The following is a 14,697-nucleotide window of genomic DNA, read 5'->3' on the forward strand; positions in this document are numbered from 1 at the left end:
TTTAAAAAAAATAAAATCAATTTCGTTTCAAAATCTATGACCGTAAAACCCAAATCCATATTTAATAATAATAATAATAATAATGGGATCCGAAATTAAAATATATAATAAAAAAAAAAATACGTTTTTTTTTACTTCTTGTTGTGGTTGTTGTTCCTTTTATCGTTTTTTTTTCTTTTTTCTTCCTCTTCCTCTTTATTAAAATACGTTACATAAATTTTTGTGCATAAATTTAATAATAATAATAAAAAAAAAGAAAATTTATTACTTTGAACACTGTACGAAAAGAAAAAAATAAATAAAAAATAACAATAAAAAATAAGCGTTTCCGATTTTCTTTTTTTCCCCTTCGGTAACCCCCCCTCCCTCCCCCCATTCCATCCCACCCCCCTCCAAAAAAAAACAGAAAAATTATTATTTTAAGTAAGTATTTAATTAACTAAACGGGACAAACAAGCAATTCATATTCGAACATAAGAGAAACGGCAACAAAAACAAAATATAAAAGAAACATTGTGAATCCTAATCCTTTATTCATTTTCCATCTGAAACAAGCGATTGATAATATCACAAAAACTAACATCATGAATAGAATTGAAATTGAACAAACCATTCCGACGCTGTTAACTTCAACGTGTTTCCCATAAATAATTGCATACAGAAGCCAAGGCACTGGTAACCTTTATTTCATCAATAATCATCATCATTATCATTATTAATTAAATCATTTTCTGAACATTGTAATTAATTAAAAAAAAAAAAATTTAATTTAACTTACCCAACGGTAACATCAAAGATATTACTTCCAACGGAAGAAGAAACAGCCATATCACCAAAACCTTTTCTTGCAACTATAACGCTTGTTATGAGATCTGGAATTGATGTTCCAGCAGCCAAAAACGTCAATCCCATAACCTGTTTATTATTTATTATAATTAAATGAATGATTGATATTTTACAAAACATATTTATATTATTTACAAAATAAAATAAAAACTCGCCTCTGGAGGTATTCTGACGGTATCTCCAGCAACGTTTGCCCACCAAACCATGAAATACGAAAAAGCTGCAATCCATAATATACTTCCTAAAAATGTCACGGCAAAAAACTTTTTACCTAAAAATTAATAATAATAATAATATTTATTTAAGGTTAAGGACGTTTTTAATAATAAAATTAAATTTTTTTTTTTTTTTTTTTGAGTTAAACTCACCCCTGGGTGTTCTTGTATCTGGTAATGTAAGCCACAAAGGAAATATTATAGGAGCCACTAAAATATATGTTAGTCTCTTACGAGCTGTATCAGGCCATGACATATCTAATGCATCGAGAGGTTCGTTTTCTTCTCCCTGGAAAAAACAAAACAATAATGATTCCATTATTTTCCATTAGTATAAGAAAAAAAAAATTTTTTTTTTTTTTGGAGCTTGAGCAAATTTCATTTGGCTCGAAATCAAAAAAAAAAAATTCCCCTACCCCCCTTTCCTTTCCCGCTAATTTAATATTAGAAAATTAATCAATGATAGTAACAAAATTCTTTTTTTTTCCTTCAAAGGTATTCTTCGTTTCATCTTCTTCTTTTTCTTCTTCTCCAAAAAAAAAAAAAAAACTAAATTTTTAGTTATTATGTTTGATTTTTCATCTTTTTTTTTTTAAAAAAAAAGTTTTTAGTTTTTTTTTCTAACCGTATACATAAAAAAAAAAAAATAAAAATATGGTAAGACTAAAACTAAAAAAAAAAACTTTATTATTATTATTATTGTACATATATAGATATTTATTTTCTAGTGGTTCCATAAAAGTTGTAAATAAAGTAAAACTAGAGGCTAAAATTTCAACTATCTTACTTTAATTTAACGGGGAGGGGGGAGAGGGGGAAGGAGAGGAAAAATGTTTTTTTTTTTTTTTTTTTTTACTAAAAAAAAAGCCCAAAAACCAATTTTTTTAAGTAATAAATTTTTCTCAAAACTTCTTCTTCCTTTCCCTCGTTCTTTTTTTTTTTGCCTTAATTTATTTTTCACTGCCTCCTCCCCAATTTCATTTATATAAATATATTTATAATAATAATATTCATTTATATAAATAAATAAATAAACATTAAAAAATTTATTATGTTAATTAATTTTTCTCAATTAGACGAAAAACGTTATGGAAATCAAAAAAATTTTTTTTTCCCGATTAACGAAAATAAATTATTATTAAACAAATTACGTTGAAACGTCGTTTAATTAATTTAAAATAAACAGATTATTATTATTATTATTATTAACGATTCAAATTATTTATTTATATTAAGGAAATTAAAACGAATTTCAATAAATGTAACAACGACAATACCAATACTAATTATAATAATTATTATTATTGCGATATTTTTTATTTTACGTCAAATCGATAAAGGAAAAATTATTATTATTATTAAATTTAATTTTTAACGTGGTTTTAGGAAGCATAAAACGTTAAAAAAAATTTTTTTTTTGGTTTTTAAAGTTAAAATTTAAATGACCGTTACATTGGCCAAAAAAATAACCAAAACAACGTGACGGAGACGCCATTATTAAATTTCAACCAATCAGAACGCAGAAAATTGGACATTTAAATTTTAAAATCCTCTTCTTTTGTTTACATTTTTTAACGATAATAAACAAAGTTTTTTTTTTTTTTTAATTATTTACTTTCGTGAATTTTAATTTGATGTTGTTTTTTTTTGTTAATTATCGTCTGCTAGACATTCTATTTTTTTACATCGATAATACATTTATTAAATAAATAAAAAATAAATAAATAATTAACGATTTTAATTTATAAATAAATTTTTTTTTTTTTAATTTAAACTTATTACTCTTTAATAAATGCAAATTAATAACTTTTCAATATTTTTATTACGGGTAATTTTTTTTATTACTAATTATTATTATTATTATTTTTTCGACCGTGACGGAACAAAATAAAAATATTTGTACAAAAAAAAAAAAAAAGAAAACAATGGGATAAATTTGAGGAAACAAAAAATTCAATCCGCACAATTACAATTCGCTTTTTTTTTTCTTTATTCAAACCGGAAATCGTAATTGCCCGCATTCAATCAAAATTAAATTCTATCTTTCTCTCTTTCTCTCTCTCTCTCTCACTCTCTTTCACATCCCGATTTCCTTTCGTTTTTAATAACCCTTATTCACTTTTATTTAATCCACTTAAAATTGACTTTATTGAATACTTTACTAAAATTTAAATTTTCATATTTTTTTTAAAATTCAAATCCAAAATCTTACGTCACGTCTTTTAATAAAACATCACGTCAAATAATAATAATAATAATAATAATAATAATAATAATAATAATAATAATAATAATTTTTGAATATAAAATTTAATAAATTTTGGACATTTTTATTTTTCTTCATATTTAATAATCGTATTTATTAATCTCAAAAGGATTCATTTAAATAAAACTGGAAAAAATTCCATTATTATTATTATTAGAATTCTGTAGAAAAATTATTCAAAAGGATAACAAAAAAAAAAAAAAATCATACGTAAAGTGGTCAGTGATGATAATAATATTACTATCAAGTTTTTAATGATAAACGAATGATATGGAAAATCAATTAAACCCCCTCTTGAAAAACCCTTAAAATTTTTTTTCTTTTTTTATTATATTTTGCTCCCCATTTTATTGTAATATTTTTTCATTTTTTTTTTTTTTAAAGTCGTTAATGGAAAACGATAAAAAAAAAAAAATTAATTAATTATTATTTTTTTTATTATTAATTCCACGTTTATTTAACGCCATTTTATCTTTAAACACAAAACGCGAGACAATTTTTTTATAATTGGAAAAAAAAAAAACTAAAAAAATTACGAGAGAAAAAGTGTTGGGGAACGCGAGGAGGAGGGAAGGGAAGGGAGAGGGGAGGGAAGAGGTGAAAGGTCAAAGAAGAGTGAAAAAAAAAAAAGATTGAAAATTGTAAATCTTTTTAATATTTATAACAACGCGTTTACCTACCTCTATATTCACTTTTATTTATATCAATAAATCTTTGGATTTTTAATATTTTCTTCAATCATAAATCAAAAATATGTTTTCATAAAAATGTATTCATAACGGAAATAACCAAATAATAAAAAAAAAAAAGAAAAAAAAAATTTTTACACGAGAGAGAACAAAAAAGGGAAAAATAAACGTTTTTTCGTTGAAACGTCATCGTTATTAAATTTTATAATGACGTCACAATTATTAATAATTTCCTTTTTATTTTAAATAATCATTTTTTAAATAAAAAAATATCGATGATAATTATTATTTTATTTAAATAAATGATTTAAAATTTTTTTTGTCGTCGATAACTAAAATTTATAGCGCGATTAACGTTTTTTTCAACTTGCTATATAATATAGTTCGTGCGTGCGAGCTATAAAATTAAAAAAAAATCATTCGAGAGTAAAAAAAAAAAATTAAAATTAAAAAAAATTTTTTGATTTTCTTCGTTAATTTTTTTTGTTTTTCTTTTAAATTAAAAAAAGATAATAAATGATGAATTAAAGAAACGAAATACAAAAAGAAAGGATTAGAGAGATGACAAAGAGAGACAGAGAGAGAGAGAGAGAAAGAAAGGGAGAGAGAGAAAGAAAGGGAGAGAGAGAAAGGGAAAGATAAAAGAAAAGAGGCCACAAAAAAAGGGAGAAAAATCATTTTGAAAAAAATCTCATTATGTTAAATAAAAAGAGGAGGACTGACTAGGTATGCATTTCAGTTCCAGTTTTTTGGAATTTCTCCAGAATTAAAAAAGGTCACGACGAATTTATATAAATTTTTTTTTTTCTTAAAAAATATTTAGGATTTTTTTTTTTTTTTAAAATGCAGGTGTAAGAAAAAAAAATGCAGAAAAAGAATTTTTGAGGGGGGGGGAAACGAAAAGAAAAAAATGTTTTTTATAATATTTAACTAAGTAAATAAATAAATAAAAAATTCTAGAAATTTCCAGAGATTTTTTTTTTTAAATATAAACAACGTTCACATTTTTAATCGATTTTTTACGTTTGAAATTTTTTAATCCACGTAAACGGTAATAAAAAAAGAAAAAAAGAAAGAGAGAAAAAAAACAATTATGATATAAAGGGTGCGGATTTAAAGAGAGAGAAAAAGGAAAGGAAAATTTTTTTTAAGCTCCCCTTAAAGCGATTTTAAATAATTTTTTAAAAAGTCTCCTGACGTTTTTTTTTTTTTTTTTTTTTTTTTTAATCCGTCTGCTTAGCATCCTGCTTTTCTTTTTTCCTTCTCCCTTTTTCCCCCCCCTTTCCTCAAACTCCCATCTCTCTTTCTCCTTTATTTTTTATTCTTTTTTTTGTTTTTTTCCTTTCTTCCGTGTCAAAAAAAAGGTCAAAATTTAAATAACATGAAAAAATCTAAAAAGTTTTTTCCTTTTTTCCTTTTTTTTCCTTTTTTTCGAAAAAGGGCCGTGACACGACATTTTCCTCAAATTTTATAATTCTTATTATTCGTAATTTTTTTATTACTTTTTGCACGAAATGATTTTTTTCTGTTGTTGTTGTTGTTCGTTTTATAATAACGAGAATGCAAAAAGAAAGACAAAGATAGAAAATCAAAAGTTTTTAATAAAAAAATAAATAAATAAACTGATTTAATAACAAAAGTGAGTGGGAGTGGAAGTGGGAGGGTGAGGGGGAGTAAAAAAATCGATAATATTAAAAAATTATTTATTTATTGTTTTGCAATTAAGGTAATCAATATTATTATTATTATTATTATTATTATTATTATTATACGTTTTTGTTTTTTCATCGATTGTTTATTAATAACTAATTAAAAATTTAATAAGATTTTTTTTTCTTTTTATTTTGTTTTTAACTGATAAATTTTTTTTCCTTCTTACTTTCCCACGACTCCTCCTCCTCATCCTCCTCATTCTCCTTTCTCTTCCTCCTTCCATTTTCAAAACAAAAACTTTTTCTCGTTTTCCATCTTTTTTATTTAAAATTTAAAAAAAAAATGAGGGAGAGAAAAAAAATCAATTCGAAAAACTTTTAAACAAATTTTTACAAAAAATAATTTTTTTTTTTTTTTTTTTGGCGCGTTCCTACCGCATAACGATTTCATCTTTTCTTTTTTCTCTTTTTTTTTATCTTCTACCTCTTTTCATCCCGTTTTTTTCTCTCCTCTTCTTTTTCTTTTTTATCTCATATCATTTCATTTCATTTTTTTTTTGTTAAGAAAGATGGAGAGAGAGGAAGTAAAATCCAGTTTCAAAAAGTAAAAAAAAAACCGCAATACTTTTTTTTTTAAAAAATAAAAAATTTCACTTCTGCTTTTTTTTTTAATTCTCTCGTAATTATTTCAATTTTTTTTTTTTTTGGTAAAAAATGGAAGGAAAAGAGACAGAGACAAAGAGAGAAAGAGAGAGAAAGAGAGAGGGAAAGGAAAAAAAGGATTTCGAGATTTTCTTTTTTTTTTTTTTTTGTGTGGGTGTGCTTTATTGTCATGGCGTATTTGGACATTTCCCAACTAAATTCAAATATAAAAAAAAAAAAAAGAAGAGATGGAAAATGAAAAAGAAGAAAAAGAAAAAAAGAAAAAAAAACCTCCTGTGTTGTGGTGGCATTGAAGATAGGAAACGTAAAAAAAAAAAAAAAAGTGACGACAAAAATCGATTTGTGATGACGTCATACAAATAAAAAAAAATAAAAAATTTTCTTTTTACTTTTTACTAACACGATTGAATTTAAATTTATAAAAAAAAAAAGGAAACAAATTTAATAAATTTATTTATGTTAAACAATTTTAAAAATTAATTTTTTACATTTGTGCGACAATTTAAAAAAAAACAAACAATCGAAACAAAAACAAACAACAATCGAAAAGATAAAAATCGCGATTAAATTTAATTAATTAAATTTATGGAAAATTTAAAAAAGAAAATTTTCTCACACGTTTATTTTTTTTTAATCAGTGAAAATTTAAACTTTTTCCTTCCCAACAAAGGTTACCCGGAAAGAAAATCTTTTAAAAGAAAACCAAAAAGGGGAAAACCTTTCCGTAAACATATCAAACAACAACAACAACAACAAATAGGGCAACCCATGTCTTAAACTTTACTTTTTGGTTTCTAAAACAAAAGATTTTTATTAGTAAAAATTCGGAAAAAAAAAAATTTTGAAAAAAGGGAAATGATAAAAAAAAGGAAAAATTAAAAAACGAAACCGGAAACACTTGAACAAAACTTTCACATTCATTTCAGTTTTTTTTTTTTTTTTTATAAATTAAGTAAAAATTCACTCGCGTAAAACGATCGTAGAAATTTTTTTAAAAAAAAAAAAAGGGTAAAAATCGTTTTTGCTTTTTTTTCTATTTACACGTTTAAAAAAAAAAAAAAATAAAATCAAAATAAAAATAAAAAGAAAAAAATTTTTTTTTGTTGTTTTTTTTTGTAGAAAGAAATAAAAGAAAATTAGAAATTTCATCGTTTCTTCCCTCCCCCCATTTTTTTTTTCCAGATCGGATTTCACAAAAAAAAATCCATTAGAGACAGGAAAAGAAAATATGACATGTGTTAGTTTTCGCAGATCGAATGAAAAAAAGAAAATTTAGGTGAAGAAATTTTTATTCAAAAAAAAAAAAAAGAAAAATCGACGAGAAAGAAAAACAAACAAAAACATCCCAAACAAAAAAAAAAAAAAAATCCATTAAAAATTTATACGTAAAAAAAAAAAATTAATAAAATCGATAAATCGATATATCGATGATGATTTGTGTTTTTAAAAAAAAAAATTACTTTGGTCAGTTTTTATTAAAAAAAAAAAAACTGACCAACTTTTTTTCCCTTCCACCACACCAACTTCCGTTTAATGCGACGACGGAGAATGTAATGAATTATTACAAATCTTCATCCCCCTCCCCTCCCTCCCCTTTAAAAATTTCTGGATAAAATGATAAACTACGATTATTATTATTATTATTATTATTACTACACGAACTGGAAAAAACTTTTTCATTTCGAATAACAATGAAAAAATTGGGTCATTTTACAAAATCAAAAAAATTTTTTCACCACCTTGGGGTTAAGGTTTATCGATCTTTTCCTTTTTCTTCTGCTGCTTTTTCTTTTCTTCTGCTTTTTTTTTTTTTATTGTTCTTAGTTAGAAAATTGCAATAAAATCCCGAGTAGAAATTTTAAAAACGGAATTTATCCGTTACGCACACGCACACTCATTTTCCATCCCGTTTTCTCTTTCGCTACTCCCCCTTCCCCTTCCTCTTCCCATTCATCCCTGCCTTCCTCCCCCTCACCCCTCTTTCTAAGTAATTTAATATATATATATAAAATAAAATAAATTTTTTTTTTCCTTTTCCTTTCCTTTTATTTCTTTCCTTTTATTTGATTAATGGTATAGTTTTGTATTGTGTAAAAGCACATTGGGAGATGCCAAAATCAAAAGAGTGGCAATAAGCCAGATTATTGGATTTCCCCGCCCCCTCCCCCTCCTTATCCTCCTCCTTTCCATCCGCCTCCCCTTTTAAACTTTCTTCACCTCCCCCTGCTCCCGCCCTCGTTTTTCCTTTCCTTTGAAAAATTAAAAGGTTTTAGCTATTAAATTTATTTTATTTATAAATTTTAATCGGGTTTTTGTCGTTTGCCGTCGTTTGTTGTTTGTTGTTTGTCGTTGTCGTCGTCGTTTTCAACTTCCTTTTTATTAGTTTAGTTTATTTTAAAATGACGTTATCGATTTTCTCAAAAAAAAAAAAAAAGAAAATTTTTTTTTTCTTTTTTATTTTCTTTTTATATTTTCATATCAAAATTTTCTTTCTTCTCCCGTTTTTTCCTTCCCCCACCGTCTTCTTCCCCTCCCATATTTTCTTTTCTTTCCTTTGATTTTTCTCCTTTTCTTAAAAATGATAAATATTATGCCACCACGTTTTTATATATATAAAGTTCGTGTGATGTTATGAAATTTTAATATTTTCATCATCATCGAAAATCATTTGGAGGACATTTTTTTTTTTTTTTTTGGAAAATTGGCAACCATTGATTTTCCATTGTGAGATCTTCTCACGCCTTTTTTTTTTTTTATTAATCATCGATTATTATACGTTCAAAAATTTATTAATTTATTATTTCGAAATTCGAACTTTTATTAATCGAACGTAATTAAATTATTTTTGGAGAGTGAGAGGAGGGGGGAATAAAAATAAAAGAGAGAAAATTTTTTTTTTTTTTTTGATTTTATCATTGATTAAATTGGGGAGGGAGGGAGGAAGAAGATGATCAATGAGATGATAAAATTTAATTTCGATTTTTACCGTTACAGACAAATTATTTTTTGATATTATTTTAGATCCCCTCCCCCCCCGCTAAATTTTTCGTTTGATGATATTACGAAAGTGTTAAAAACAAAAAAAAAAACGTGGCAGTAATTAAAAAAATAAATTTTTTTAATTAAAATAAAAATTTCAATTTTTCAACTTTTTTTTTTTTTGAAGCGACGAAAATTTCTTTTTTTTTTCAAATTATCAAAAAAAATCAAAACTTCGTGACTTTAACCTCAAAAATTTTTATGTAAAACAAAAAAAAGCTTTTACGTAAAGTTATTTTTTATTGCCACGACAAAATCCGAAAAAATAATAATGATATGGTTCGTCCTTTTTTGTTGTTCCGATCGAACGATAAATACCCGGAAAAAATATTCCATTAAAATATTTATTTGTTTATAAACGGCATAAATTCAAGAAAAAAATAAAAAATCTAAAACCACGCTTTTCTGAAAAAATTTTTAGTGATTGATGTACTCACCGGATCACCGCCTTCTTCTAATCCGGTGGCAATACCATTTGGCTGGTCGCTCGTTGCCAGTCTTGTCTCTTGACTTAACTGACTTGTTAAGGTCACATGATTTGCCGCCGTGGAACTAGATGAACCGTTGTGAGGCTTCGTGGCATCCAACAAAACTTTAAGGGATGCTATTGCGTGAAGTTGCGTTGCTTTTTCATCCACTTTTCCTGTAAAACAAAATTATTAAATAAAATGCGTCCACGAATGTAAAAAAAAAAAAAAATGAAGTTTTCCCTGTGACGTAATCATATTTTTATTCTAAATAATCATCATTATTATCATTTAACCGACAGTTTTTTTTTCTTCGAAAAATGTAAACGTAGTTTTTATTTATCCATCCTTCCACCCTCTCTCATACCTATTTCTATCCATCAAATAAAAAATTGAACTTTTTTCAAAAAAAATTTTCTCACCTTTTTCCAGAGAACAAAAACGTCTGGAAAATTTTTTCATCGAGACGCGTATAATTTAAAATAAAATTATAAAAACAGAAAACCGTCATTCCAGTCATTTTCCAGAATGTTTTTTTTTCCAAAAAATTATTTTAATCAATTATGCTTATCAGTTGGGAATTTTAATTTTTTTTTCTTTTCTTTTCCAGAACTTTTAAAAATCCCAAAGTGTATTATTATTATTATTATTATTATTTATCGATTTTTTTTTCAAAAATTCATCATTATTATTATTATTATTAATCGCGATAAAATTTGAATTATTTCACGATAGAATATTCAATTTTTTCCTTTTTTTTCCTTTTTATTCTGGAAGGACAAATGAATAAATAAAAAAAGTTTATGGAATTTTTTTTTTTTTTTTTTTGGAGAACAAAATGGAAACAACGTGTCTGGAATATATAATTTAATTACGAAAACAAATTATTTATATATATATAAAAAAACAGGATTTAAAAATCAATAATAATAATAATAATAATAATTTAAAACATGATATTCGAAGCGTAAAATTATTATTATTATTATTATTATTATAAATTGGAGGACATTTTAAATTTTATCGATTAAATAAGAAAAAAGAATTAAATTGGATTAAAATTTTACGTATTTAAAACGTTTAAATTTTTTTTTCCAAGGTTAATAGGTCAAATGTCAGAACCAACAAAGTTTCGACATATTGAGTGTTTCGTACTTAAATCCTAAAAGAAAAAAAATTTTTCTTCATTTTTTTTTCGGAGAAAAAAATCGTAAAACTGGTAGAATAATTTCGATATGTGAAAAAAATTATTATTATTATTATTATTAATAGCGTGACGTATGTTTTTTTTGGACGTAATACCCGGTTTTAAAAAACAAAAAAATTTTTAATTACTAAATTTAGAATTTGATTAATTACAAAACTTCAAATTTTTTTTCTGTAACACGCGAGTTTTTTTAATTGAAAAAACGGAAATAAAAAACAAACGTTGTTGAAAAAAATTTCAATCGTTTATAAAAAACTAGAAGAAGAAGAAGAAGAATAAGAAAAAACGTCAAAAATTAATCCGGCGAAAAAATAATTAAAAACAATAAAGAAAGAAAGAAAGGAAGGAAGTAAGAAGAAAACTGTTGTAGTGGATTTTGTGGGGGGGGGGAAAGTAAGAAAGAAAATAAAACGAAGGAGTCAAAAATTGATTGAGTGCCTTTTTTTTTTTTGTTAAAAAGAAGCACTTTAAGACGGAAGCGAAATAAAAAGAAAAAAAGGAAGATTTGAAAAAAGCAGCGGAAAAGCTAATAAAAAAAAGAGAGAGAGAGAAAGAGAGAGTGAAAGATGGGGGGAAAGAGTAAGACAGAAAGAAAAAGCGACAGAAACAGAAAGAAAGAGAAAGAGAAGCAGAGATGCAGCCAAAGAGTGAAAGTAACAGAGATTAAGGCACAGAGAGAGAGAGAGAAACAGAGACAGAGATAGAGACAATGAGAGAGAGAGAGAGAAAAATAAATTCCTGTAAGAAAACACATAACATTTAAAATGTTTAGATACAATTTTAAAAACGAATAAAAAAACATCAAAAAACGTCTTATCGATATCTACGTTTCAATTCCTTTGAGAGATTTACAAAAAAAAAGAAAAAAATAATAATAATATTAAAATACAATATCCAATGTATATATACATTTATTAGTTAATATTTTTTCTCTGACGTCATTGACGTAAAAAAAAAAAACTACCCTTGAACGTTTAACTATGACGACATCAAAAATATAAAAAGTAATTCGAAAATACTAAAAAAAAAAAAAATTATTTTTGATTTAGAACGAATATTAAATTATTTTAATTATATAATAATATATTATTATTATTATTATTATTATTATCATCGTTAAAAAATACATACATTATCATATTTTATTATGTACATAAAAATTTATTAATAAATTAATTTAATTTTTTTTTTTTTAATTATTGCGTGAATAATGAAGTATCGACGTCATAGCGACATTAAAATAAAAATTTTTTAAAATTTTTTTTACTAGAAAATTTTTAAGTTGGTAAAATTGTTTTTTTTTTTCTCCAAAAGTTGGTAAAATTAAACAAAAACAAAAAAACAAAAAAATTGATTTTTCTTTTTTTTTTACGTCGGTTTTATTTTGACCTTTCGTTTCGTTTTTTTTTTAACTTTTACGTAACTAATCAGACCCAAAAAAAAAAAAATTTCCCTTACTGCTGTATTTATAGCTCTATATAAATAATAATAATTATAATAATAATAATGATAATGATAATAATAATTTTTTGTGTCTTTTTTCATCTTTAATTTCCTCCATACAATGGAAAAAAACGTTCGAATTTTTTCGATTCGTTTTGTTTTTTATTTAAAAATGATCGAAAGTCTCCCCCTTTCCTTTTGCCCCCTTTTTTCCCCATCCCTCCTCATTTTCCCCCCTTTTCGCCATCTCTTTCACGCTTTCTCCACGTCCGAAAAAAAAAAAAAATGAAAACTCTAATTAAAAGCATAAAAACGATTTTTAATTGGATTAATAAATTTTTTTTTTTGTTTTTTCAAGGTGGGTAGTCTAAAAAAAAAAAATGGCGGCGTCGCCCGATTGATTTCGACGTTTTAAAAAAAATTTCGTTTAAATAAATTGATTTGTATAAAAATTTCATTAGTTTACACACACACACACACACACACACACACACACACCTACGTAACAGTACCTTTAACGTTTTTTTTTTTGCACGTATCAATTTTATTACTCCGAAACAATAAATAATTTATTACTTTTTTTTTTTTTTGCAAAAGTTTTTCTTATGCCACGACGAAATATCGATCGTGTGTGTGTGTGTTTAAAAGTTTTTTTTTACAAATTTATCGAAACGTTTTTTTTTTTCCGGGTAAACATTAAGTAAAAAGGAAAGATAAGAAGGGGGAGGGAAAGAGGAGGAGTAGGAGGAAAGGAAAAATTAGGAATAAAAGCATGCAAATTATAGTAAAATGTTGTAGGTGGTGGTGGTGAACGTGGCGGCGTCGGCGGCGGTGGCGGTGACGACGACAAAAAAAAAAACTTGACCTAATTTTCATATATTTATTAATAATTTATGTAAATAATGCATTTATTCTTTTGCTCTGCAGCTGTTGTCGTCGCTTTTGTTTGCTTATCATTAATAATGCCTCTTATCACTACCACCACCACTCCCCCTTCTCTTCCCACGGACCCTAAATTTCAACTTTTCCTTCCGAAATTATGTCAGGTAAACATAAACTTTTTTTTTTTTTTTAAATGACAGAAACGATTTTACCAACTCTCTCTTCCCCCCGAAAAAATCGAAAAATTTCACTTTACAGTCTTTTATTTCGGAGAGGAGGGAGTGAGGGAGGGATACCTTAATAACTCGACGATTTTCCTGTTTTTATAGAAAGATAATAATAATAAATTCGTACAAAAAATTTTTTTTTCCGGATCGATTCGTTTTTATTGTTTAAAAAAAAATTTTTTTTTATTAAGAACGTGTCAGATACTAATACGTTCGGCTAACGTGTTTGTCGAAATAACAAAAACGACGACAAAAAAAAACTTTCGAATGTGAATTTTTTTTTACTTTTTTTTTTATGAAGCAGGCGCTAAATCGTTTATTTAATAGCAACAAACGTAAACTAAAAGAAAAAAAAACGAAAGAGCGAACGGATTTTTAACGTTAAATAATGTTTACCTTATAGATGAAAAATTAAAAAAAAAGTGAACGGTTACAAAAAATTTCGAAAAATTTTCTTTTTCCCTGTAAATTGCTTTCGTTTTTCCATCATACAAACATCTGAGACAGATAAAAAAAATCTCAAAGACGCAAACAAACGATGACGCACTACAAAATCGTTAAAACAAACGCGAGGGGAGGGGGTAGGAGGGGTAAAAAGTAGGGGGTAATATTACAAACATTAAACAAAAAAATTTTCTCCTTTCGTTTCGACGTTTCGAATTTGATTTTTCGAACAAATTTTTTCTTATTCCAATTAAATAATAATAATAATAATAACAATAATAATAACAACCCGAATACGTTCACTATCTTAAAAATTATTATTATTATTATTATTAATAAAAAAAAAATGGGGAGAGGGGAGAGAAAGCATACATTAAATTTTCAAAAATTAAATTTTTTTTTTTTACGTGAGGTAAAAATGACGTCATTTCATCTCTCATCGGAAAATTTTCTTTATTATTATTATTATTTTACAAAAAAGGGAAAACAACAAAATTGATTTAGTAAAATTTGAAGCAGAAGATATCATCATTAAGTATTAATTAAACAAAATCACGTCACGCCATTTTTTTTATTTTTTTTTTTCGATTCGACGAAACGAACGAGAAAAAAAACATTTAGCTAAGCGAAAAAAAAAATAATAATAATAATAAAAAT

General features: G+C 25.3%; 2 protein-coding genes across 2 annotated transcripts; both read right to left on the minus strand.

The window, feature by feature from the left end:
• Positions 1-439: 439 nt before the first annotated feature.
• On the minus strand, positions 440-1,380 carry Phum_PHUM202410 (uncharacterized protein; the record flags this gene model as incomplete). Its single annotated transcript, XM_002425421.1, has 4 exons — positions 440-680; positions 779-915; positions 1,002-1,117; positions 1,215-1,380. The coding sequence occupies 4 exons, from the start codon at positions 1,378-1,380 to the stop codon at positions 440-442; spliced, it is 660 nt and encodes a 219-aa protein (XP_002425466.1).
• Positions 1,381-9,759: 8,379 nt separating this feature from the next.
• Positions 9,760-10,299, minus strand: Phum_PHUM202420 (uncharacterized protein; the record flags this gene model as incomplete). Its single annotated transcript, XM_002425422.1, has 2 exons — positions 9,760-10,013; positions 10,260-10,299. 2 exons carry the CDS (start codon positions 10,297-10,299, stop codon positions 9,760-9,762), a joined length of 294 nt encoding a protein of 97 aa, XP_002425467.1.
• Between the last annotated feature and the right edge of the window lie 4,398 nt (positions 10,300-14,697).

This window comes from Pediculus humanus, genomic scaffold, assembly GCF_000006295.1.
Source record: "Pediculus humanus corporis 1103172107551 genomic scaffold, whole genome shotgun sequence".
NCBI classification, from domain to species: Eukaryota; Metazoa; Arthropoda; class Insecta; order Psocodea; family Pediculidae; genus Pediculus; species Pediculus humanus.